The sequence below is a fragment of the Anas acuta genome, chromosome 6 (genome assembly GCF_963932015.1).
Source record: "Anas acuta chromosome 6, bAnaAcu1.1, whole genome shotgun sequence".
NCBI lineage: Eukaryota > Metazoa > Chordata > Aves > Anseriformes > Anatidae > Anas > Anas acuta.
In genome coordinates, this window is record NC_088984.1 from 20,558,822 (window position 1) to 20,586,788 (window position 27,967).

General features: G+C 36.7%; 1 protein-coding gene across 2 annotated transcripts in view; it reads left to right on the forward strand.

Annotated features, from left to right (window-relative positions):
* MYO3B (myosin IIIB) overlaps positions 1–27,967 on the forward strand; it is a 196,826-nt gene that overhangs the window by 79,638 nt on the left and 89,221 nt on the right. For both annotated transcript variants that reach the window (XM_068685651.1, XM_068685652.1), the window contains 14 exons: positions 1,249–1,404; positions 11,550–11,646; positions 12,510–12,626; positions 13,486–13,590; positions 16,231–16,314; positions 17,404–17,606; positions 18,013–18,111; positions 18,695–18,809; positions 19,200–19,326; positions 19,467–19,677; positions 20,934–21,081; positions 21,326–21,479; positions 23,396–23,484; positions 25,112–25,241. In XM_068685651.1, coding sequence (XP_068541752.1) covers positions 1,249–1,404; positions 11,550–11,646; positions 12,510–12,626; positions 13,486–13,590; positions 16,231–16,314; positions 17,404–17,606; positions 18,013–18,111; positions 18,695–18,809; positions 19,200–19,326; positions 19,467–19,677; positions 20,934–21,081; positions 21,326–21,479; positions 23,396–23,484; positions 25,112–25,241 — 1,835 coding nt within the window. The remainder of the gene's footprint in view (positions 1–1,248; positions 1,405–11,549; positions 11,647–12,509; positions 12,627–13,485; positions 13,591–16,230; positions 16,315–17,403; positions 17,607–18,012; positions 18,112–18,694; positions 18,810–19,199; positions 19,327–19,466; positions 19,678–20,933; positions 21,082–21,325; positions 21,480–23,395; positions 23,485–25,111; positions 25,242–27,967) is intronic.

Consider the following 27,967-nt stretch of genomic DNA (forward strand, 5'->3'; position numbering starts at 1 on the left):
CAATTTTATCAAGTGCTTGATAATATTTGAAATCAGTTAATGTGTATGATATTTTATATATATATATTTTAAAGTTTTGTATTGATACTGCTAGAATATCTGTTATTCTAACAGGAATTAGTTTCAATGAATTTTTGGGTGAAAAGATAATCTTTATTTGTGATACTTGGCCCTGATAAGGAAATACTTTATATGTGTCAGTTAATAGCAGCAAATATGAAATGTAATCGTGAAGTATGTAACATGAACATATCTCATCAGATAACCTCATCTTGGGCTATGATTCGCTAAAATATTAGTTGCTGGGAGGGAGATGTATGTTGAATTGCAGCTTTTCTCCCATGCTTGATTATTATCATTGTTTGCATTTGAGCAAAAGAAATAGAATACTTTAATGTAAAGAGGAATTAGAGGGTACTTTAAAGCAATCTGATCCTGTTAGATCATTCTTCTGTTTGAACAGTATTATTTCAGCTTTATTGTACAGAAGAGAATTTTACTTTAATCACTGCGTTCTCAATTTCAAATCTTGATTATATAAATTAACACAACACTTCATGCTAATCTAATAGGATGCACCTCTTTACTCATTACTTGATCACCTGTTTCTACCACAGAGAGAACTTTGGTACCCTGGCTAGCATTTAAATCTGACTCATTCATTTCTTTTCCAGGCTGAAATAATTGGGTTTACAGATTTTTCTATGATTCTTATGCTCACACCATCGTGGTATAGAAGCTCTATCTGAAACATTAATTTTAAACACAGAACAAAGCTTCACAGCAGATTGTTCTGACTGGTGTTGTATTGCAAGTTTCAGTTGTGGTTTTTATTAGGCAATGTCCTGCAGTTCTTTATCATAACTGTAATTGGAGAATAGGTAGAAAATTGAAGTGAATGAAATATTGTCTATTCATCTTAGGTGATGTTTAGTATATATTAACTGTACAGTACTAATAAGATACAATGACTTTTTTTCATAGTAAGCTAGTTACTTTTTTTTTTTTTTTAAGATTGAAATAAGGTAAAATTCATAACCTTTATACTAGTTGTAGGGTGAATTCACTTTGTTAAGTATTTTATGTCAGATTTATTCCAATATATAGGAGAAGTCTGTTTGCATACTAAGGAACTCAAATTTGTGGAAAAGGAAACTACTATACTACAACAACCACACACTAAGCTAGCTCAAATCACACTGTAATGAAATAACATCATTGCATGAGACTGCTGTTTCTCTGTCACAGGTGTCTTATCAAGGATTTTGAAAAACGTCCTTCAGTCACCCACCTTTTGGAGCACCCGTTTATTAAACAAGTACATGGTAAAGATATGTCTCTGCAAAAACAGCTGGCTGAACTCATCCAAGAACAGCAGCAGCTAGGCTCTGTGGCCAAAACAAGGTACTGTACAACACACATGCAGCAGCTATCCTTCCTCCCACTAATCCTGGAAGCAAAATTCAAAACTTTAAATGCCCAGATATTTACTGTTTCAAATGATCATATGAATGTATTGACTAGCAATATTATTTGCAGTAAGTGCTGTATGCCATGTGAATGCAAGAAACATACTTTCCCACTGATAGCTTTTAAAGCTACTTTGGTCAGTCATGATACAAACTCTCCTTAGCCTTTTTCCACTGAACTCTAATTTTATATGTATTTGCTTTTGGCTTAATCTCAGAGATGGTAGAATTTCCAGAATGCTCTGGTCTGAGGCATGATTAAAGATGTATTTTGGTAGCAGAAATACAACAGTGAACAAAGAAGTGACTACTAGAAAAGGTTAAGAATGAAACACTTTAAAGTGTCCTTTTTGATTAGATGCTATTAGTAAGTAGGTTATTCAGTACTTAAAATAATTGTTTTGCCTTTGGTTTAGTAATAACTGCTATTTTTCATTCAGCCTAGTAATTAATTTAAATATGTGCTTAAAAAGCAATAAATGTTCATCAGCAACAGTGAGTTTTTTGTTTTGTTTTACTTTTTACTTTTGAGGTTTACTAAATGTCTTAGTTTAGTTGCTGTCCAGAGGGTGGCAGAATTTCACTGTTTCAAAAAAGAATTAAATGCAAATGAGCACACCTTTCCAAGCTCAGCAATCATTCTGTAATATGAAATTTGTCTAGCATGAGATAAGCCCTGGCCCATTATTATAAACAAACAGCTACTAATGTTGATGAAGAAAATTAAATGTCATGATTCATAAGTCATAAACATGTATATGCTTATATGCCATTAGATTCTGTAGCTTAAATGCTGAAAGCACAAACAAAAATGTACAAGTTAAAATAAAGGAATAGCTATAAGTACAGTTTCAAGGTGAAGCTGACTTCTAGCTTGTTCTCCCTGCACTCTCCCCACTGGAAATGCATACCAGAAACTGCTTACTGTGAGAGAGGAAGCTATGCCAGTGTTACACTACAGGTTTCTGCTGTATCTTTCCTCCTGAGTGGATCTCCCCCATGTAACTCCTCACAGATAGACTACTACAGCTGTGGGTTGGATGGCACAAAAGATAATGGCATTTTCTCAGCTTTTGACCAAATAGAAGATACAAAGAATGGAATGATTCTTGTGCTAAGAGGAGCTCTGAAATGGATTCCTCATGGTTTTCCAACAAATCCCCTTGGCATCTGTCTCCATAATGTGGGATGAGAAGGAATCAAGACCAAGCCAGTATTTATTTCCCCAAGTCTGTCCATAAACTAATAATGTAGCTTGCAAACCACTTGCTCTTTCACATCACTGAGTTCACCTTTCCCAGTTCTGCTATAGTTTCACTTCTACTCCTGAAGCCCTGCTCTCTGCATACTCATTGTCATTTTGCTTTTAGCCATGCCTCTGAACTAGAGGGCATCTGCCACTGCCAGTGAATGCTAAGAGGGGAGGCAAGGTTAGGCTACTGGAGAAATAGTCATCTTTTACCTTCACTTTGAAGCCAATATACTGTACAACTACTATTAAAGAATCATAGAATCACATCTTTTAGGTTGTAAGGGACCTCTGGAGGTTATCTGGTCCAACTCCCTTGCTCAGGCAGGGACACCCAGGGAAGGCTGCTCAGCACCATGCCCAGATGGCTTTTGAATATCTCAAGGAGGGAGACTCCACAGCCTCTCTGGACAGCCTGTATCAGTGCCTGGCCATCCTCACAGTAAAGTGTTTCCTGGATGGGTCCTCCTGTTTTTTAGCTTGTGCCCGTTGCCTCTTACCCTGTCCCTGGGCACCACTGAAAAGAGCTTGGCTCCATCTTCTCTGCACCCTCCTCTCAGGTATTTGCATACATTAATAAGGTCCCTCTTGAGACTTTTTTGAACAGTCCCAGTTCTCTCAGCCTTTCCAAATAGGAGAAGAGACAGAATGTGTTTCTGATTTTTTTTTTTTTTTTGATCACTGCAGCCTTTTACTACAGTACTACTCCTAGCTTCTTGCTTGTTCTTTGAAGCACTGACCCACTTTGATCAGGGCTGAGAGCATGCTCAGTGAGAACAAAAATTCAGTGAGCTTTACCATTGAAATATACAACATATTGTTCAGAATGAAGAGGCACTGATTTTTCCAAATGTTTGTAAGTTGATCAAATTGGGAAAAAATTAGTAGCACTGCAAAAGCATATCCATGCAAAACACCAAGTCTGTGTGCCAAAAAGTGGAGTCTTAGCTGCTTTGTAGAAAGAATCTCAAAACATTTCCAAAGGTTTGCTTGTATTCTAAGGAATGCCTTAATAAATAAAAAATAAATTGAAAATATTACAGTTTTAAAGACTAGGAGCATCTGAAAACAGTGTTTAATATTAAGAAGTGCTGGGCTTCCATAATGCTGACTGCTTTAATGCTGAACGTTTCTGTTGTAAAGCCCTACATTCAGTTGCTTATAACTAGCCAGGACTGAAAATGGCAGTTTTATATTCTGAAAGTAGGAAAGTTCTAAATTTTAAATAGGTACTTACTATCAGTCAGTTAATGTTGGACTATAAACATAAGCTTATTACAAGAGAACCAACCAGCATCTAATTATAATTTATACCCAGAGGTATAGACACAGTCTGATAACAGTAAAGAGCTTGGCTCTGTAGTAGGGAGATTTAACCCTAGGAAAAATGGCAGCAGTGAAAAGCCTTAAAAAACTGTCTAAGGTGTTTATAAAATAACTATAAATATATAACTATACATAATATATACATAATATAAACTCACAGAAAAAAAATGTCACTTGCATTATTTATCTGCCATTATAGTTGAGCTGGTTAGGCTCAGGAAGGGGAAGTAGTTCATGGCAGGTGCAAAAGGGACTAACCTGTGTAGCTAGATTGGTGTGATCCATCTTTTCTAATGGCACTCCTACCTGTGAGAAAAGGTTTGAGTAGACAGGGAATATAATCACTTTTCCCTTGCCAGGTGATGTGCATGTTCGGGCTGCTTAAGTGGCAGTTACTTTTGTGGCATTTCCCCCACTGAATGCAAAGGTGTGTTTGCAGGTAACAGTGTGTAACTGGGTCTAAGCTAAGTATGCAGTCAATTTTCTAGCTTTGACAGATTTACTCTCGATTTACATTAATGAAAGTATAATCAGATGCATTTCAATTCACAACATAGCTTTCTGTTACTTTGAGAATGTTACAGTGCTATTAGAGACAAATAACCTATACAAGACAACTTAAATGTCCTTATTCTTCTTTTTTAAAAAACTATATTTAAATAATATATGCATACAGGGCTAAGCAAGTACCTGAACGCAAGATCTAGATCATGCAGTGCAAGGGGGTATGAAGGTATTTCTAAGCCACTTTTCCAGCTTCCAAGTTCCCATACAAGCCTGAGACTGCTCCAAGTCAGATTCACTCACCTATGCACAGAATGTAACAGCAGTCAGAGCACTGGCATGACACTTCAGTCACACCCATTTGTTCTCGGAGCTCTGAGTGACATTCTGCTTGCCAGGAACTTTGGGGATATACTATACTATACTATCACGGCTCTCTGTTGGTCTCATTTGAATCTCTCTCAGCACAGGCTTGTTCGCTTTTGCCTAGAATATCCTTTATGGGTGTAATTTATGTCCAGGAGGCAATTCCACCTGCTCTGAGGGAACCGTTATCAACACTGTGGATTTATTTCCCATTGCTTTATGTTACTGTGGCCAAGGATCTGTCCTGAAATACATTAGTGACTTTAACTCAAAGCCTGGCTTCACAAATGGTCTCAGCTCGTTGTCAAGTCCCAGTTTCCTCACCCATATTCTTGCTGTGTTAACTGGGGCTTCTCTGACCTGCCAGGGAGCTGACTGAGTTCAGAGAACTAGCAGAGACAGCCAGCCTGGCAAAGCCAAATTAAATTAAATCAGGACTGCTTTTCTCCTGGGTTATTGACTGTATCTGACTCACCAAGGGGTTGAAGACTAGGTGGAGCTGGTGCAAGAGAGGAAGGGAAGCCACAGAAGTCAGAAAACGGAACCAGATCGTTTTCTTTGCCAAAGAGATTTTAAATCGCGGCTCAACTTTCTCATCAAAGTATGTCCCAAGGGTATAATGGAGATGTGGAGAGCTGATACAGCAGTTCACTGCTACTAAAAAGGAAAGAACTGGTTTCTTTCTCCCATTCTACCACAGCTTCCAGGAACAAGCTCATGATGCTGTTTTTATTTCAGCTCCAATGGTTATCAAAACCTCCTGAACTGGAGCTTCTGAAGTAGAAGAAAAAAATAAGAAAACTAAGCCAGCAGAAAGATACAGATGATTCTTTTACTGTGTTAGAAATTGCAGAGAAGGGGGTTCATCAGCTGATGATAAAGTAAGTATCATCTTAAGTAAAATGGATGAAGTAAAGGAGGGATTATCTCAAGTGACCAAAAGTAAGGGATGATACAGGTAGAAAGAAGCAAGCTCACCTTCTGACAGGATCATCTGGTCTGACCTTTGCAGCCACAGCCTGAAACTCCTCCGTTATTTTTCTTTCAATTCTTCATTTATAAACTTTGAGATCAGTATAGTTAGACTTAAGCTCATCACAGCTTGTCTTCCATCTGAACTAAAGGAGCTCTTTGCTGGGTTTGCTGAGAAGAGCCTACTAACAGACATTTGTTGCTATCATCAGTTTGTTTCTGACAAAGATATTGTTTTGGCATGTCCTTTTGCCATGAGGTAACCTCCTAGAGAGAGCTTTACACTCGATTTCCTTTATGTGAGAAATTAATAACTAAAACAAAAAGATTTGTGCTAGTAAAAGTTAACACTTTTTAAATGCAAAAAATAAAAACAACACCCCCCCCAAAAAAAAAAACAAAAAAAACCACACACACACAACATTAACACTTGCTCCTGCTCTTTTTTTTTTTTTTGATGAAAAGGATGCTCTTTGAGACATTTCCACCAGCTTTAAGTACTTTTCCCTACATTATTTTTATGCATGAGATGCAGATATCTCATATCCCTATGAAAATGGGTGGTGTTGCCAGTTGCACAAAACCTAGCACTGATACCCTTTTTTCCACACATGTAATGAGGAAGAAAGCAGGGAAGAGTCTTTACAGAATGCATTCAAAAATTTTGCCTTGGTGCTGTTCTCACAAACCATTTTTCAAAATATTAGAAACTATTCTTATTGAAAACTATTACGTGGAGGTCCGAGAAAAAGGTAAAAGGAGCTTTGGAGATCTGTTGTAGGATTTCTTATCTTAAAAGGTGATAAAGCAATGGACATAATTTCTAGTATAGGTATGAGCTGTGTTTCATTTGTATGTCTATGTATTCTTTAGGGAGAGCTAACCTAGAGCAGCTTACAAAATGCAGTAGGTAACTCCGTAACAGTTTTAAGGTAATCATAATACCTAAAAATCTCAACTGCCATCTACTTTTGTTTTGTTATCCCTGTCTATGAAATGTCATAGAGCTGAAGCTCAGCAAAGAAATAGTCTGTTATATTTCCTCAAGTGATTAACTCCTGGCATAAAATTCTTAGAATTGATTCTATGTTGAAATTCAATTTTGATTAAGTATCAAATTCTTTTGGTTATATGGGTCAAAGCGGCTGTTTCCAAATTATCAGCAGCTTTGAAGAGGTGAACTCCAGGCATGGTTTATTCTTATCTCGTTTGTTTTCCTACAGTCTTGGTATTTTATGTTCCTCTATGAATAGGCTTTTTCGTAGGAATCAACAGGAAATGATCTAGTAATCTCTGTTTTCAGTTTTTAAAAGAATGAAAGAACTTCAGCGTTTGGGTAGATAACTGCTGTGGTTTATTATTGTTATTATTATTATTTACTTATTTTTAAACGAGTTTAGTGTAGACAGCAAAGAGTTCACTGTTCTGGATCATGCTGGGTCAGTGTGCCACTGTAATGGGGAACAGACAGTTGAGAAACCTTGGATTTTCAGGGAGAAAAATGTAACCTTATCATCAAGATGAACCAAACCTGAAGAAGCTTGTAAAAATGGAAGTAAAAAAAAGAATAGAAAAAAAAAAGAAAAAAAAAAAAAAAGGCAAATGTAATAGTTTGAGAAGGGCAGGTAGGTTCTGGGTGCTTTCTCCAATATTAGGATGAGGCTATGGTGGCTTGGCAGCTTCCCCCCTCCTGTCAGCCAGCTGGATTACAGCAGCAGTCCATCCAAGGAAGTAATTCTTACAACCAGATATCTAGCTTCTCTGCCAGCTCACATTTAGGCTTGAAAGCAATTAACTGCAAGGAACTTGATTGCATTCAGTCAGTAATTTCCTTTGGACTCAGAATAACAGAAACAGAAATAGTTCTCTGATTGTAAAATGCTGCACACACAGGATTTAATGTGGGTTAAATGCAATACTTCTAGCCTTCATCTGTACACGTATCAGGTGACTGTTAAAAAATAGTTAAAAAGTACAGGAAAAAAAAATTACTAAGCAATTGGGGCCCCAAAAGGCAATCAATCCTTGGTCTGATTACAGTATACGTATTTTTACTGCAGGTTACACAGATGTTTGTTATAGCTACAGCTTTTATATTGTTGTAATTAAGGTTTTGTCAGTGTTTCTATTATGACCTTGCTTCAACAATTTATTCCAGGCTGAAACTTGATGTACAGGAGCAAAATTTGCTCTTTGCAATGCACAGGGAATAGGTTGTGCTTCTCTGTGTGACAACAGCACATTCACTGCTATTTTTTTGTTCTCTCATCGTGTTGAGTGTTTTTCTTGTAATCTCTATTTGGGCACAAATCATTTTAAAGTTGGCAATAACTTAAAGGACAACTAGTACAGAAACAAGCTTTCCTGTGTGAGTCCTAGAAGAACACTAAACAAATACTTAACTGCATGAAGAGGCCAAAGTAAAGGCACTGTTATAAAAGAATGCTGGGGTTAGAGGGGGGAGAGCTTGGAGAAAGGGGACTTTCCAAAGAACAAAAAAACTCATGATCTGTGGTTCTTTAATCCTCAGGCTGGACCTGCCAGCAAGGTAATTTTTCAATCTAGAAGTATCTGTGGTCAATTTAGCTTCTCCTTCCCCATCATCAGCTTGATTGCGGGGTCATATTAGCATATAGCTATTTACAGTGCACTTCTATTACTGTGGCTGACATCTAGTGCAAGAGAAGTGCTGCTTGCCACTTGCTACTCCTCCAAAATCTGAAAAAAACTCTCTCCAGCTATCTTTGTGTGATAAAAAGGTGAAGTGAAAATGTTTGGGAGAACAGAGCCTTTTTCAAGAGAGAATGCTCATTACTAGAATTCTGGAATAAATCTAATACTGCTTTTCAGGCTTTATAAGGTTAGGTACCTTAAGTGACTAGCCCTATTATGCCACTTTGTAATGAAGAGACTACATCCTACAGCATATGAATCAGAACATTCCTGGAACCTTGAGGCAAATAAGCTAACGCTGTCAATTTTCCTTTTGCTTAGAATTTGCACTTGGCAAGGGGGTTGGACCTAGATCATCTTTATGGTCCCTTCCAACCCAAACCATTCTGTGAATCTAACAGTAATTGAAAAAAGGCTGGCAATTGCACTGTTGAAGGAAAAAAAAATTACAATTATTCCTCCAAGTAAGAGTGTTTCCTTCTGGTTTTTAAGAAATGCTTTGAAAATACTTTAAAAGCAAGGTGTACTTCTGATGTAAAATTGTAGAAATAATAAACGCTTACTGTATGTATTCTTTCTTCCCGCTCTGTCAACATATCAGCAGGATTTAGGGTCAGTCGAAAACTGATGAGGCCAGCAGGAGATTTGAAGCTAATGTGATGTTATGCTCCTAATATCCTCTTCCTAATCATGTACTTAGGAAAATGAGTTAAGCACAAGGAAATATATGCACAAAGGTTATCTGGTTTACATATTTGACTAAGAGTAGTTTGCTTAATTATTTATTTACATAGAGTTAAAACAAAACAAAACACTTTTCCAATAACGCAGTTGAGTCATTTATCACTTAAGGAGAACAAACAGCGGGAGTTTAATACACAATCAGATAACAGATTAGTTTGCAAAGCCATTCTGCAATTAGAGATGCTTAGGTTTAGATGTGCCCTCTTTCCTCCTCCTCCCTGCACCTCTGGTATATAAATCCATACTTGCATCTTGTTGCAATTTAATATTGTGGTTATGATGGCTTAAGCCAGGAAAAGATATCCTCACAGTTTAGTTATATTAGTTATAATGTCTAGCCATTGCTTTGTTAGTCACATCTCCATGAAGTCCAGAAACTGTTAAAATCCTTGCTTTATTTGTGGGCTGATAACTGCTCCCATCTCTAAATGGTTTAAATTATTTATAACAACATTTTTCTCAGCTGTAAAGTAAGAGGTTAAATTTTGTTTTGAAATGGAAACAACAATTAGAAAAACAGTAGTTCATTATGCCACTTACATGCATTCGTACTCCCTTGAGGATCTGGCTTGTCAGCAAAGTGTAACGTTCATGAATGTAGTAAGCACCTAACAAAAATCTGAAAATGGAAGGTTTAATTGAATAGAACTTTGAACAAATTGACGCTGTCTCCATGCTGCCCACTGGAAATAATAACCACTGGAAGAATTTCTCTTTCACAGTTTATGTGTGTTCTTCTTTCATTTCTTCATACGTGCATAAAGGAAACAACCATTTCTGTTTGGGGACATAGGATGGAAAATATAAGCGGGACTGTCATCAAAACCTGCTGTGGTCCCTGTATTTTATATCCTAGCTGACAAAACAGATTGCACAGTTTTATTTAATTACAATTCAAATAAACCATTACAGAGTAGTTTTCCAGAACTCATAGAGTTGCCAAAAGTAGACAAGAAAAATGAATAAAAATAGACATAAAAAATGAAGATCTTTAAATGTAGTTCACAATTATCAATACTTAACACTTTTCTCTTTGTTAGACACTTTCCAAGCAATAATTCTTCTGTACACAATAGCTCTTGGGTATGAAAATAGTCTCTTTACTGAATGAAATATTACTCAGTTCATGTGTAAGTGTTCATAAAGAGACAAAAAGCAAGAGCCTCTCCTTATTTTTTCAAACACAATTCCATGACTATAGGAATTTAGGATTAAAGAAGAAAGACCTGCTACATCTTTACCTTAACCTTCAACATTATAGATAAAGAGTATTTCCTGTCATGTTACACTATCATTCTGTTATTGCTTGATACAATATTGAGCATTGTTTCTGGATGTATGAGCATGTGATTCATACTTTCTACGTGGCAACCAATGCAGAAACAATCTGTCAGGGACTGTCATTGAGGATCAATGCTAAATGTTACTCAGCAGGATGCAGACTGTATCTCGGTGGGTGTCCTCCTACTATGCTTTGATTATGTTTGTTGTAAAGAAAAGCCTAGTTGTGCTTACAGCACTCATATTTCACCCCCTCTGTGGAAGACATATTATACTGTCTTGATTTGTCCCTGTTTCAAAAAGATGTGCTGTTTAAAAACATATACACAGCAATTTCAAAGATTCCTTCAGCATAATCTGATTATAAAGGGGTTATGTGACTGTTTGTCTTTGCTGCTTATTGTGTGGCTTAAATCTCTGAGGACAAGCTGACTGAACATCCATACAATTTAGAGTCTGATGGCAGCTGTGGTTCAGAAATGTTCTGGACCAGATCTAGGGTCATCTGAGGAGGTGCTTTGTCATACAACAAGGTAATAGGAGGATTTTATACTACTTATTACTTCTTGTAACTTCATTAGATGATAAAACTGTAGACTAGGTACATGGGGTGGAGAAGATTTAATTAATCAGAGTGGTACTTTTTTTTAACTTATATCAAGAAGGGAAAAGATATTTTAAAAATACTTTTCAGTATTAGTGGGGAGTAGTAAATCTACAGAGAAATCTTTTCTGTGAGCATTAATAAATATATCTTGTGGGAAAGAAAACAGGGATACTACACTGCACAGCAAACTGATGTGTTGCTTTTATGAAAGGGTATTTCAAGTTAACAATAAGTATTTCAGAGAGCGGGCCTAATATTTCTGCATGGCCAAAACACTCGCCCATGATTCCCATTGCCTCTGTATTTGCTGTATTTTATCAAGTTTTGTAACTGTGGTGCTTTACTAACAAACTTCCAGGCATGAACGAATACATACTAGAAGACCTTACCATGTGGATGGAGCTGACAAGTACTCTCTGGATGATGATCTAGTAAATCTAGAAGTTCTAGATGAGGTATTGTACTGTCTGAGCAGCAGTTTCTGACAACTGTGCTTCACATTTCCCTGTTTCTTTTAACAGAATGAGAAGAGATTTTTGCAAGGTTTTGTCTCAGCATGGAAAAGGAATTGTCTTGTGACTGATCTGCTATCATCATTAATATTCTATTTATTAATGACATAAAAGCAGTAGCAGGGAATCCTTTTATGGTGAAGAATTTAAATATGAGTGATGACAGTTTAAAATATTTTGCAAGTGCCCTAAAATGGGAAGTTTAGTCATGAAGATTTTGATTTAAGTGAGTTTTCTAAAACTGATGAATTATATGGAGTAACACATCTACGACTTCTGCATAAAAAGTGGTGAAATAATATCAGCTGCATATTTTATTGTAACACCTATGTGCAGACTATCTGCATTTTTTTCCTGAGGATCCTTAACCTGCATGCCAGTGAGAAGATGACATAATAATACTAAATCGTGTTAGCATTCTTCTTAAAGCAGTCTCTTACTACCAGTTCAAATCTAATCCTTGAAAAACTATTATCCTTTTTCCACAGTCAAATAAAAAAATTAAATGGAAACATACTGTGAAGTGCAGAAAATCTGCATGGCCATTTTGTTTTCAGGAAGTTTACTTCTTGGGCTGATACAGCAAAGTGCATGCTTATCTGGCAATAGGGTATGCCATTTAACTTAGTTTTATGATATTAGTGAGAAATTTGAAAATATTTGTTTGTTTTTGTGATGTCAGTGTTTAAGAAATAATTAATAACGTATAATAAGTACTTTTTAATCAGTGTTCTCAGTATATTTACAAAAATTATCTTGACTGGAAAAATATTGCTTAACAATCAAACTTTCTGTAATCTTTTCAGGATACCATTATCCATCAGCTGCAGAAACGCTATGCTGACTTACAAATTTATACTTATGTGGGAGACATTTTAATAGCCTTAAACCCCTTCCAGAATCTCAGCATTTACTCTCCACAGGTAAGAGAGACTCCAAGATGTGGACATTACTTTGCATTTTTTGTTAACACCACTGGCTAAAGTACTTAAATGATGATGGGATCACAGACTAACCCCAGCCTTTTCTTCCTTCAGAGATGTACGGCTATTTATTTATTTACCCCCCACCTTTCAGTTTGATGTAGTTTGATTTTGATGCTTTTCCCATGGTGACACAACTTTCACAGGAGGCCTGAATATTGCCCCAGCCACTGCTGTTCTTGTCTGGCATTTAGTACTTTCTTCCAGGAAACAGAAGATGGTTATATGAACCACCTCATGCTGAGGCTGTTGCTTTCCAAACAGTTGCTCTCACTATTGAGTTATTACATGTTCTGTACCGTCAGCTGCAGCTTAAAAGAAACAAGTGAATCAAATGCTGTAAAGATAGAGGCAGCTTAATTCCTTATGAATATGAAGGGAGGTGGAGCTGTAAATCCTACTGGCTGTGGGTGCCTAAATTAGGGCTGCAGGCAGAGGCACCAAATTCCAGATTTACTCTGCAGTTTCACTCTTTGCAGTTTCTGTGGTTCACCTTGGGTATTTCCCTGCTTGAATGCTTGTATTTGTATTTCTTGTGATACAGTTCTCTTGACTATCTTGTGAAGGCAACTTTGGAATGTATTTTAGGTGTTGTAATTTGTGTTCTGGAAGGTGGTTGGTGCCAAGAATTACAACTCCTCTGCTGGGTGATTCAGTGTGAATTTCATGGTAGAACAGACAACTGCCTTCTGTTTAGTAGGCAGAAGATAGTCATTATCTTCCTTATCAATTCTTAATTTTACAATTAATTTGTACAATTTAATTAGGTATTCTGACTTGTGGTTTTTTTTTTTCTTAGTTCTCCAAGCTTTATCATGGTGTGAAGCGTTCATCCAATCCCCCCCACATATTTGCCTCTGCAGATGCTGCCTACCAAAGTATGGTTACGTTCAGCAAAGATCAGGTAAGAATCTTCATGTTGTACTTTCAGATTATTTCTTTAAGCCATTTATTCCTGTATGAGGAAAAACAGAGCAGAAATCTAGTCAGGTTGGGACAGTGGCATAAAAGAGAGCACAAAGTTGAATAGGTCAAATAGAAGGGTTACCTGACCATTGTAGTTTCCCAGACACCCATGAACTTCTGGCAGTTGACACCAACTACAGGCTATTGCAGTACAATTTGATCCTAGCCTGTCTTGCACTAGGTATTGTAATTATTTACACTTGTGTAAAATAGGGGAGTCTCGGTGCTGTAGCAGGTTAACAGAGTTTTAACTGCTCTTCCATTGCAGAAAGACAGTAGCAAGTAATGGATAATCATTTATTTTTACTGCAAGTCACAAAAAACACAAACCGTCAAGTCATTGTTTAGTAAACTATATTAAGGGTAGGTCTAATATGAATGTAATGAGGACACAAGTCTAGCAATGATTTTAATGAGAATGAAATACTGTGCTGTAGAAGTTAGATTCCTTTTTATTGCATTCTTAAAACTGTAATTTTGCACTATTTGAATATGATGTGTCGTATGTACATACATATTGGGGTCTAATAATTATTTATATATATTATTGTCTAGAGAAAAATAGTTTTGTTGTCAGTCCATCAGGCTAACTTTATAGATTTTTAATTTTATATGTCCTTCCTATCTCTTCAAGAAGTAATTTGCATTTATGCAGAGGCAGCAAATTATTAGCAGACATCTGCCTATGCCTGCTGGCATGTATAGTTTGCTATTTTCTGTTTGTAAAAGACTACAAGAGTATGTTTATCTCCATTAACTGGCGATGTTATGCTGGCTCTTCTTTCTAGGGTGTGCTAGATGTACAATGTAACTAGATCAAAAATGTACTTACTCTGCTTGTTTATCCATTCAGCTTTCCCTTGCATTTTCCTTTGAAGCCTGAAAATTGACTCAAAGTCTAACATTTCTGGTGAAGCTAAAGTCAAATATGGCCAGTATGAGTTCTGCAAGAACTCATGGTCTTTGACTGTGTAAGCTGTTGTACATGACTCCTCTAGTAAAGTAGATTAAGACCGTTCTAGGTATCAAAATACTGTGAGTCCATCACTAGGTTGTCTATTTCCAAGAAACGCAAAAATACCTGACAAGAATTAAGGAAATGAGCTATAAATGTCATATCACTAACATTATTTAGTCAACATCCACACCTTCTATCAGACACCACAGGATGTCTGATTCCTAAGAAAACTTCACAGCAATATCTATCATAGAGCACAGAGTCTAGTAGTACCTAACATACCCACTAATTATTCCATGTACTTTATATATATATTTATATACTTTATATAACTTACCTCCCCATTGGTATGCATTGCTTTTTATGGAACACCAAAGGTTGCTCTTGCAAGGTTATTTCACAGTGAGAATGGTAAATAAAAGAGCTGGAATGACTCCATATATTCCAGGCTGGGGAGGGGAGAATAGATAATCTTTCTCTTGGTCAGAAATGTTGTCTGGAGAACTGCTGTCTCTTTCAAACCCCTTCACAAAGCTCGGTTCTGTATCAAGTATCATTGCATCAAGTATTTTAGGATGTCATCTCTTTTCCCAGCAAAGAATCTTGCATGAGTCACTGTATGGTGCAAGGAAGTCTCATGTGTTTGCATAGAAATTTACAAGTCTGTGCAATTGCTTGGCATTAACATTTATCCGATGTCAGTTCATACTGTACTCTAAATGGACTAATATTTGCACTGGTGATCTGTAGGCACATGAAAAATTGGAAAATAATAAATAGCATTAGAATTCATGCTTGCTGTGACCTGGAGTGTTCACGCTTCAGCTCTGAACTGACATTCCAGGTGTACTGGCCTTTCATTTCATTCATGAAACATACCAGCAGAAAGCAGATTGAGTAATTCAGGTGCTTCCAGCTAATCCTCGAGTTTGTAAGCCTTTGGAGAACCTATAAAATACCATGTTACATACAGACTGCCAACTCAGGAATAACATGGGTATGTTCTCTCAGACTCACCCAATGAACAGATGCATGTTTTTCTGAAATGTTTAGATGTCAGTCTGTTGTTTTAGCCTGAATATCAGCATCACTTACAGGATAATCTCTCACAGCAGCAAACCTTAACATAATTTTTAAAGCCAGGAGCAGACTTTTGGTGAGTATATTAAGTACAGCTGTACCCTGTTTTTCATGTTAATTCAAATGAACTCAATGAAGTGAGCTCAGATGCATTGTTGAATTATGTTACGTCAACTAGCTGTGGCAATCTTCAGAGTTTTAAATATTTGCAACGAGCTGCCTGTGTGCACAGTGTATGTTAGCTTGTAGACATGGTCACTCATTTGTCTTAGTGCTTAGAATATCACTCACTCCTTTGCATATATGCACATTCCTGTCAGGTATTGCAAGATGCATTTTAGTGATCTAAGGAATTAAGAAATGATTACATTCAGCCTCTACTGATCTTCCTTTCTGAAAGAAGTTGAGTGAGTTGACCCCTAAGGTATTTTGCAGTTTTGGTACTAAAAGTTAAATAATAAACAGGAGCAGTAACAGCTGAAAACCCATTTATTGATCATGTGGTGAGCTGTGCACTTACTGTTTTGTTTGTGTGTTCAGTGCATTATCATCAGTGGGGAAAGTGGTGCTGGAAAGACAGAAAGTGCCCATCTGATCGTCCAACATTTGACCTTCTTGGGAAAGGTATTTCTAGCCAATCATGTAAAACTATGAACAAATTCTCCCCACCCCCTGAAATTTTCTTTTTATTTAATGTTTAATACTTAAAACTGTTCATGTGAATTTTCCCACTCAAGTCAGGGACAGAGTAATCAAGCATTTGTGAGCACTGAATCAAGGTGTTAGAGTACAACCTGCGCCAAGCCACTCAATACTTTTAAAGGGAAAGCAACAAATTCCAAATGTTCGGTGCTTATACTTATCTACCATGTTTATGACATTGTTCATGTATACAATAAAGAATGACAGATCTTGCTTTGGATCTGATCTTAGAAGCTCTTACATGTTTAAATGCAATGAGTAATTATTCTAATGCAAATCAATGGGAAAATAAGTGTGTAAGGTTAACCATAAGTGTGGCAGGATGCCTTTTGAGATACACCTTTTGTGTTTTGAATCAGCGTGTTGGTGCGTGTTACTGTGTGAACCACCATGGCTTTTGAGATGTTTTGCCTAGTACATAGAGATGCCAATCAATTGCCCGATTTTAGACTTTACCATAATTTTAAGGCTTCATATCCAGCGTCAAATGTGCTCTGCAGTAGCTGATGTGTGTGTGGGGAGTCCAGCTCCTCATCCCCAGAGACTGCCAGGGCTTTTTTCAACCTGCCCTGTGGCCTGGCTGGGTCGTCTTGTTGCCAAGCCAAGGCAGCACGTCCAAAATGGGTCAGAGGTTGGACTCGATGATCTTGAGGTCTCTTCCAACCTAGAAATTCTGTGATTCTGTGATGTATTAGTATGATTTCAATCTTAGCTAATATTCTTCTTGTTCAATTTTTGATGGTTTGGGGGCTTTAACTAAGTTTCATGAAGCTTTGGAGGCAGAACAATTGCAGAGAAGGAAGAATACATGTATTTGTATATATATATTGTTTTACAAATAGGACATTTCTTTTTCAGTTTATGGCCCTATTGTATAATTAGGTTAGCAGGGTATCAAACTCCATGAGAAGTTACGATAACAGGATGGTATGCTTCTGAGGCAGGAATTGGATTGTGGGCAAGCAATATATTCTTTTAATGGTCCTTCTGGTCTGTATGTGTTCTGTGAAGGCCAATAACCGTGCTTTGCGTGAGAAAATTCTTCAGGTGAATCCTCTGGTTGAAGCATTTGGGAATGCCTGTACTGCCATCAATGACAACTCAAGTCGCTTTGGAAAATATCTGGAAATGATGTTTACGCCCACAGGAGCTGTAATGGGGGCAAAGATTTCTGAGTATCTACTTGAAAAATCAAGGGTCATAAAACAGGCTGTGTAAGTGTACTAATCATCTGTCCTTTCATGTTTATGAAATGTTTGCATTCTGTTTAATTCTGCAAAAACTCTTATTTTAAATGCTTTCAGTAGTGTCTTCTACTGAAGTGCTAGTCCTTTATACAGTACTGTAATGAAAAGAACTGTAAGGTTCTTTTGGATTGGAAGCCAGATCCATTCAATTCTTTGGAGAAATATTGTGATTGGCTGGGTATTCTGTGTTTCACAGTTGAAATAGTTGTCATCAGGCTTTCACTGTTATTAACACTGATCCTATACCATTAAAACAAGCGTGATATTTGCTACCTACTCAATTAGCTCACAATAAGGATTTCCACTTTTCCTTGTACAAGATACTGCGAGTATAAACATCTGTGCTTTATATAAATACTTTTTTTGTTTCCAGGGGAGAGAAAAATTTCCATATATTTTATTATATTTATGCTGGCCTTTATCATCAGAAGAAACTTTCTGAATATAGACTTCCTGAAAAAAAGCCTCCTAGGTAACTTGCTTTAACTATTCATTGCAATTAGCTATTTATCAGCTCTCGCTTTCAGTATGATGCCTTAAAATCTCTCTTAATCCTTCAACATCCCTTAAGGATCTTTTTTAATCATCCCAAGCAAAGGAAAGGATGGACAATAAAGAATTACATTATTTGTATGAGAACTTGAATAATTTAAAGAGAAGGAAGGAACAATCTTATTATTGTGTAAATATTCTGTCCTACTTTCAGATCAGGACAGTCACCTCATGCTTTCTTGTAATACTTCAGAGAACCCCAAATACATTTTAGAATTGTGTTTTTTGATTGACATCTGTACTTGGAGAGCATCTGATCTGTATTGGGTGAGGGTGTGTGTGTATAAAATGTTAGTAACGCTATGAACAGATATTAACAAAGTATAAGCAAAAGTTAGTTAATTACTTTTAATTAAAAAATTAAAGCTTAGTACCAAAATATTTAATTGGAAGATATTTCAATGAATATTCTTCCCATTTGCTGATGCAGCTACATTAAAGTCATGGGAGTTTGTACTGGCATATCTGCTAGTTTGGTGCTTTCTTTCTCCTATTCTACTTAGATATATTGATAATGAAACTGGAAGAGTAATGCATGATATTGTTACTAAGGATTCCTATGGAAGACAATTTGAAGCAATTCAGCATTGCTTTAGAATTATAGGATTCACTGATGAGGTAAGAGATACATTTTCTAAACCATTATTGACCTTCTTTCTAAAAACGTCTCCAGCATCGCCTGTGTTCAGGCTGCCATTTGATTGTGTGAATACACACCTGTGCCACAGAATCTCTCTTATGATAGAAATGAATTATGAAAGCAAACCCACACACCCAGAAGCTGGGACCAGCCTGAGGTCTCATTCTGTAATCAGGCAAGTCCATTCACAGTTCTGCATCACACTCGTCCATGTCAATAGGAGCTTACTTGAACAACCAATAGGAGCCTACAGAACAGTGTACAAGCTTTAATAGCCATTCCAGTGTTCTCCTTTTTCTTTCATAGAGTAAATTTAGTGTACGTATCTAATATGATTCCTTTAAAAGTGCTTTTTGTCATTTTTACAGGAAGTGTACTCAGTGTACAGAATTCTGACTGGAATCCTAAATACTGGAAATATTGAGTTTGCTGCCATTTCTTCACAACACCAAACAGATAAAAGTGAAGTTCCCAACCCAGAAGCCTTAGATAATGGTAAGCACGTTTTAACATTGTCAATTCTACAAATGCAATTTGACTATATCTGTGAGAATCTTTAACTTGTGGTAACAGGCAATGCTAGTGATTTCCACTGCATAATCACAGTTAAATATATTTTCTTCACTGTCTTTCAGCTGCTGCACTGCTAAGTATTGGGTCAGAAGAACTTCAAGAGGCCCTAACATCCCACTGTGTTGTAACACGTGGGGAAACTATTATTCGAACAAACACTGTGGATAAAGCAGCTGATGTGCGAGATGCCATGTCTAAAGCACTTTATGGCCGGCTCTTCAGCTGGATCGTAAATCGCATTAATACGCTGCTTCAGCCAGATAAAAATATATGGCAAGTTACACATCGGTGAATCATTTGTATTTACTGTGCAGTAGTCTTTGATGGGTTCATCCATTTGTATATTTTTGATTTTGCGGGAGGGGTGCTGTGTTTATTTTGGCTAAGTCTTCAAAATGGCTTTCATGCTGTGATACTGAATTCTGTTTCCGGGACATTAACCCCAACATTTTCAAAGAGCTGAGTGGAATTTAGCTACTGAAGTCAACGGAAATCAGATGGCGAAAATAACGTAAAATTCTTTAAGAAGATGCTTCTTATGTAGTGAAAATTAGGTCATACCAAAAGCCAGTAAATAGTTGGAGTGCACTGAAAACTTCAGTACGCTTTCACTGTCATTCCAGTACTTCTGCCAGTATGCGTTAGTAATAAATAGAGATCTCAGATTATTATTATGCTGCTACTTGAGTTGTAATTGACAATTTTGAATTGTTTGAAATTACAGAAACATTCACATTTTTTTAATTGCCAAGAGCTGGTCTAGCTGCTTTGCTCTTTTCAAGCAGCTGTAGAGATTTATAGATGTAAGAGAATGCCTTAGGTGATGTCAAAGTGCTTCTACTTGCTACAAGACTCCTTCTTCCCTCCTGGGACAAGGCATGGAGGGAACAAGTACTCTAGTAGGACATGTGGAATAAATATTGCAAACATAACTTGAAGATGATGCTAGTTATGAATTCTACCACAGAATAATGTTAATGCAATGCTGTACTTTGGCACCACATTAATATGTTCTGCATTTTTCTTGTCTTGGAGATAACTTGGAGATTCCTACTTGGTATTTTATTATATCACGCAGAAATATCATCAACCACACTTGCAGTTCCAGTGTGACTGTAGTATGAGAATACATAAGCTAACACCCTTAACAATCCTTCTGTAACAGCAGGAGACTTGGTAGAAATTACCTTGCTCACTGAGTATAGCAAAAACATTCTACTAGAGCTTGAATAGGTTTTATCGGGGATCTGCTTATTGAAACCACTTGTTTTAATACATCTGCAAAGAGTTTTTCTCCTGCTTTTCACCTGTGATTCTCCAGCTTCCTTCATAGAAATTTGTACAAGGCAAGTGTAAAACCAAGCCATTAATGATGCTGAACAAACATAACTTCTGATAAGTTAAAACACAATTTTTCTCCGCTGTTTTTGCAGCAGATTGAATTGATCATGCAATCTTAGTTACCATGTTTATTTTGATTTTAACCGGGTGTTGCCCATGCTGAATTTCGTTTGTATTTTCACATGCAGCAATGCTGAAAATGGGATGAATGTTGGGATACTAGATATATTTGGATTTGAGAACTTCGCAAGAAATTCCTTTGAACAGCTGTGCATAAATATTGCTAATGAGCAGATCCAGTTTTATTTCAATCAACATATATTTGCACTTGAGCAAGTAAGTTCAACTCTTATGAAGTCTAGTTGAATCAGCCATTTTGACCCATAGATCATATTCAGGAGTACATTATAAACTATAAAATGGTTATGGGGTTTAAATATAAGTCATGGCCAAATCCTTCAGCGTAGTTATTGTTTTGTTAATAATGTTGGGGCCCACAGAGTGTTGCTGTGCATCATTAATGTCCCAACAATGTTGCTTTTACTTGTTCAATATAAAAACTGTGCTGGTAACTTTGTAGATGGAATATCAGAGTGAGGGAATCGATGCTGCTGCAGTGGAGTATGAGGATAACCGTCCGCTTCTAGATATGTTTCTCCAGAAACCCATGGGTCTCCTTTCTCTACTAGATGAAGAAAGTCGATTTCCTCAGGCAACAGACCTAACGTTAGTTGGTATGAGCAAACAAAAATCCTGGGAAACAACATACATTTCGTGAGCATGGATTGACATCTTTACTTTAGTTTTACTAGCCTAGTTGTCCTACTGAGACTGTGCCATTTTGCTTGACGTTTTAAGTATGTTTTTCATTGTGCTTCATCATTCACGATGCATGTTTTTTGTATTGCAAAAGTTATCTTACGTATCCAGTGTCAGGGGCTTACTGTCTTTCAGTGTTTTAAGGAAATAACCTGTGTGTTGTCCCTGTATGGGAGGTACATCAAGAAGCATTCATCCTCATTATAGAAGGAAGGCTGCAACATAGCAGATTCTTGTGCACTAGGACCACCCTGGGAGTTAGCATTAATACTGAAAGTAAAGTTAAGATGTCCCAGGATCCTAGGCCCATGTTTATCCAATTAGAAAATACTGCTTCACTCCAGATTATCTCATCATAAATAGAAAGTGTGTGTTATTTCTGGTGTGCCATCTGGCACAATGTTACCTTTCCTTCATGCATATTTTATGTATGTCTTAACAAATCTTGGCGCCAACTTTAAAACGTGCAGTGCATGCCATGTTTAAAACTGTTGTCATGCTTTTATTTACTAGAGCTACATTTTTCCCTGTGATATGTAACAGAGTTCCAGTTCAATGTAATGTACAGCAGGGATTCAAACTCAGTCACAGAAAAACAGCTGCCTGGTAAATTACATGATATATGTGCAAGATTTTTCACTTCTGGGCTGCAATTTGAAATGAGGTCAAAGACAGACTGAATGCTATGGTTTTATTCGAGTCCTTATTTGTGTACTAAAGCTGTGAGCCTCCCTGTTGGTCATGTAAAACAGTTAATATTGAACTTGCACTTTGACGGTGGCATTTTCTCTTGTCTAGAACTTACTAATATCTTGAGAACACAGAAGAGCAGAATCCCTCAAGGAGATAGCAACTGAGATATTTTGCCCTTTCCAGATGTGCCAAGAAATCATTAATTCTCCCCAACTCTGCATCCAACCCTTCCCTCCCTGCTAAATTCTAAACTTGATTCTTTTAGCTTTAAATTGAAGGATTTTCAAGCTTGGTTACACATTAATAGAAAAAAAAAAAAGCCTAAGAAAAATACTAATGGATTCTAACATTAGAAAAAAATAATTATATTGTCTGACCTACACAACATGATGGAGAATTTTATTAATTGATTCTTCCCTCGGGTCTCTAGTTGCAAGTGCAGATAAAGAAATACAATAGCAAGTTTCACAGTATCAGCACTAATTTCATTACAAAATATTGAAAAGAGTATGAAACATCGCAGAGCAAAGAAGACACCGCATAGCAAGTGGTGTTTCTTTTTCTGTCAGCTGTTCAGAAGTGTGTCACAGGAAACAGAAAGCCCTTTGGATAGAAGCATCTTTTCCTGTAGATGTCCAAAGGCAAATGGGAGATGGCCCCAGCCTGAAAACATTGACATATACTTAAAACATGATAGACAAAGCTAAATGGATGGGGAAAGGAAGATGGGGAAAATAAAAATAACAGGCATTTAGGCAGGCCAGATACGTGCACAGCTTTGAAATAAATGCACCCCAAACCTTAATGTACATACATACATATATAGAAAGCAAATTCACAGCAAAATATAACAAGTTTTCACACCTTCTCATTAGCTCCTATTATTTAATAGGTTTCCATGCACAAAACTATGCATGAATGTAGGAATTCGAAAGACATTCTCGTTTTGATTGAGTTGTTCTATTCTGAAGTAGTAGCTTGGAAGAAAGCACGAAGAAGATGGCACACAGCTGTTATTGGGCAATCTGATAATGCATGTGTATATAGCAGTATAGCAGCAAGCAGTCCTTAATTAGGATGGTGGTTTTACTTAGCCACTGTTATTCATTTTTATCAATGTCACTTCTCAAATGTTTAGATAAATTTGAGGATAACTTACGATGCAAATACTTCTGGAGACCAAAAGGAGTGGAACTGTCATTTGGTATTCAGCACTATGCTGGGAAGGTAGGGCCATGTGACTTTTTATTTAGTGGTGGGGTCATTATCTGTTTTATCCAAAGTAACTGCTTTTTTTTTTTTTTTTTTCTTCCCTCATATAACAATGAGAAAGTTTACAGATAAGATGATAAAGTTAGAAAACCTAGAATCTATAATAAATTTTTTGTGTGAAGTAGTCCATTTTAGAACCTATCCTTAGGATCTCTTCAGAAATTTGGTAGACATTAACTGCCTTTTATTCTGAAATAAATCTGGCACCAGAAGCAACATCACTACAATATTTTTAAAGGAGCAACACTGTCGGGCTACTACAGGCTACAGAGTTGTTAACATCGTGTGAATGCCATGGTAATTGTGTGTATGACTGTAGGTAATGTGTATGTGTAAAGGCAGCATGTAACAATATCTCCCATAGTACTTAAATCCCATATTGAAAACATTGGAAAGACTGATGGGAGCAATTCTTGCTAGGACACACAACTGTACTCCACAGCACCTAACCTGTTTTGTTCTCAGCAATCCATGTGTTATTTTATATGGGGATTAATGGTCCATTTTTTTCAGATAACATGAGCTTTACTTGTGATTTCAGGTGCAAATTTTCATTCATAAACAAAAAGTCAAAATGAAATAGCCATGTTTTTTTTATAGTTACCAATAAAGTCTCTTCTTCAGAATCAAAAATTTTATGATATGCTCTAGTAAACTTAGTCTGGCTTTCTGGCCTGGTAGGAATAAATGCAAAACTTCACACAGGTTTATTAAATTCTTCATACCCAAATGACCAAGTCATAAAACCACTACTGAGTAGTTCTCCATTGTAGGAGAGCATTTCAATTTCTTTGTATTTAACTCGTGGACTCCAGTGGAATTAGGCTAGTAAGGAATGTTGCTAGTAATAATAAAACCAGTTTAAATATTAGTGCAGTTTTGTTTTTTTTTTAAAAAAAAAGGATAAGCAAAATTAAAAAAAAATCATGAATGATTACAAATAGCCAGGCATTAATTTCTATAAAATACAATTTAAATAATTTTTTAAAAGGCAATTTTGCCTACTGAAGCATTGGAGAGTAAAGAATCAAAACTGATACGCCCTAGCACAGTGAAAGAAAGGTCCTAGATGAAAGTTTTCCTACTATCATTTTAGAAGCAATGAGAAGCCTATTTAATGCACCTTGATACTGACCTGCATCTGAATTTTACTCCTGTTCCTCCAAGAGATCTAGTTACAGAACAGTTTCTTGCAGACAACAAATAGATGGTGACTACCTGAGAACCATTTATTTCACATGTAAACTGTCAACTTAAGCTTTAATGAGTTCTCTGTTATGTTACTTCATGCATACCGTACTTTGCTGTGGCAAACCTTAATATAATGCATAATGTGAGTAAAGCTACTTAACCAAATTTGATCTGGAATAACATCATGAATATAGGTGGTTTTTTAGGCAGTTCACGTTTTGAAGACATTGCTGTAGCTGTACACTTCTAAATCTTTTGTGGATAACTCATTGGCTTGTCAGAGCAAATCTAACTGGTCTACAAGGTCATCTTGACTGTTCACGCTTTAAATAACATGGTAGTTTTAGGGCAACCCTTTCTGGTGACTTGTCTGACTCTGTTTCCATGCTAGGTATTGTATGATGCCTGTGCATTTCTTGAGAAGAACAGAGACACTCTTCCTGCGGACATAGTGGTGGTGTTGCGAACTTCAGAGAACAAACTTCTTCAGCAGCTCTTCTCTAGCCCATTAACAAAAACAGGTATTTTCTGCAACAGCTTTGCTGACATTGCAATCTTTTCCTCCTTTGAAAATCTAGTTATTTCTAGATAAAACCCTGCCATTCTTTTTCAGCTCTGCTGTATAAAGTTCCCAGATACCAAATTATGATACTATTTTATTTATATATTTAATACTTATGTGAGTATAAACTCAGGCATGTATTCCAGAGGAAGGGAAATTATCTGGTACCCAAGGCCAGAACTCATTTTCAGAGCAGGATGAGAACATGGGAATTTTCTTGATTGATATGTTCGTGTGCAACATGTCTTAGAGTTTCTAAATCATGTAGCGTAGATAGTTTGTTTGGAGGTAATACACACCTGTTTAGATTCATCAATGCAATACATAAAGAAGTTTCTAACAAATTATAAAGTACAGTTACTAATCTGCTAGGATTAGTTAATTCACTTTAGTTAAAGCTTGTTGGCCCTGACTTACACAAAAGTGCACAGATCTATGGGTAAATAAAACTGATGGCTAAATAAAATAGCTAAATAAAATTGATTACTCCATGGATTTATGCCAGAATACCAGTAATCCAGTACGACAGCTGGAATGATCGTTCTGCAGTATGCATGCCAAGAAGCCAAGAAACGTACACATTAAAAATGTCACTCGATGCTTTCCACATTTTTCAAGTTTGTTTTTCATCATGGATAAGAAATAGATGGAGTAATAAGGAATAATCCAAATGCAATGTCTTGTTTTAGATTGCAAAATCATTTTTGTCTGATATAATATAAGCAAGTCTGATATAACATAAGAGTATCAATAATACTCTGAGCAGAAGTATGTGCATTAGGTAGTGCTGTATAGGCTTGCTGTACATAGGTTGTAGATGCAGTTTTGTGCCCGCAGCAGCTTTGCATAGGATTTCTGGAAACGTCATAGCCAATTACAGACTCTGGTGTTGCCCTCAAACTCTACTGAGACTTTTATGTAGAAAAGGAACATTTGGAGGAACTCAGATATTAGAGCCTTCTTTGCATGTATGTAACTGATAGCAAAATATCCATTTATATTCTACATAGGATGGATTCCTTTTACATTGTCTCTGCTCTTTTCCTGTAATTAGAAGGCTCTGGATTACCTCCTTTCAAATTACCAATTTAGAGTTCCCTTAGAGGTGGGAATCCAATGAGGAATTTGTTTCTCCTTTCAGCTTCATGTTTAGTTGGAGGGGGATATAGTTTAAGATGGAGTAGGATTATTTATTGCCTAAGTGGGAAACAAAGAATCTTTGTGTATATTTCTTCTGACATTTGAGTCATTGTTGGACTGGTAAAAATAGTTTTTCTACTCATGCTAGATCGATCAAGCAAAGCAAAAAAGAAAGCTCGCATCTGTTCAACTGTGCTTCCACACCCCTCTTTACCAGCCATTTTATACCTTGGAGCTATTGTCAGAATAAAACAGACTAGATGCTTTCTCCCAGTTACAACACACTGTCACAGTTTTTGTAAACATTATACATTTGATTTTATTGGTATTTTTAAATTTGATGATGAACAAGACAGCCACATGAACACTGATGCTTTCATGCAAACTCAGCCACCTCTGGCTTTTTAGAGGTATTTTCAGTGGCAGTAGCACAAAACTGAGTATTTTGCCTAAGATGCATGAAAGATTCAATATGAAGATGCTTTTCATTGCAGCAATGTATGTTTACCATGTTGGTGTAGTTCCACTTTTTTTTTCCTCTCTTACATTCCTTCCTTGTTTCCTATTTAAATGAATTGGATGGTTTCTGTTATAAAACATCTACCTTTCCATAAAGTTCAAACAAGTTGGGTGTTTGTATTTCTGTCAAGTCAGTACAGGACATCCTGTTAAAAATTATTATGCATATGCTCCTGTGCATGGTGTTATAAGAATAGCTTAAAACCCTTATGTCATTTCTATTTTTTGAAAGTCTTTGTGATTTTGTTCTATTTTTTCCAGCTGTCTAATATAATTGGCACCCACATCCTGTGCTGGGGCCTGTGTTCTAAAATCAGATTGTTGCCAGGTTTAGTTTTGGCAGCTTGCAAGATAAATGAAAGGTTTGGCTGAATTCAGAAGGTATTGGCAATGCTGCTTCATCTCTGCTTAGTAAAGGAGGATAATGCTATACTCTTAACTTTCTACAAAGAAGCTTTTGTAAAGAAAAGAATAGTGACTGTGTAAATGTCCCATCACACCCTGGCCTTGCTTCTTAGCCCTCTTCCCTCCACTTGACATGTACTTCATTCCTAAAGCAAACCAGAAAAAATACAGTTTAAGATTCATAATCTTGATACAATTTTCTCCAGCTTTTTTGTATATTACTGACTGATGCGAAAGTTAATAATTTACATGGAAGCCATATTGCATCTCTCCAGGTAACCCTGACTTGAAATGAGCCTTCTGCCAGTATCTCTGGTGTTTTGTTTGAAGATGAGTGACAGCACATTCTCACATCTGCTTACAACTAGCTCTGGAATTTGCAGCGTACATGTTTTTTGCCAAGCAGCTATCTCCGTTATGCATAAGAGTCACTAGGTGGTGCTATCCCAGAAGCAAGAAACTATTAACATGGGTCTGACAATTACTGAAATGTAGTTATTAAATACCAGTAAGAACAAAAAGATGCCTTTCCCACCCTGAGAAGGTCTTCCGTTTGAAGTACATTTATATAACTGATATGTCTTCCACTGTCAAAAACTGAGCAGCAGCAAGAAAATAAAT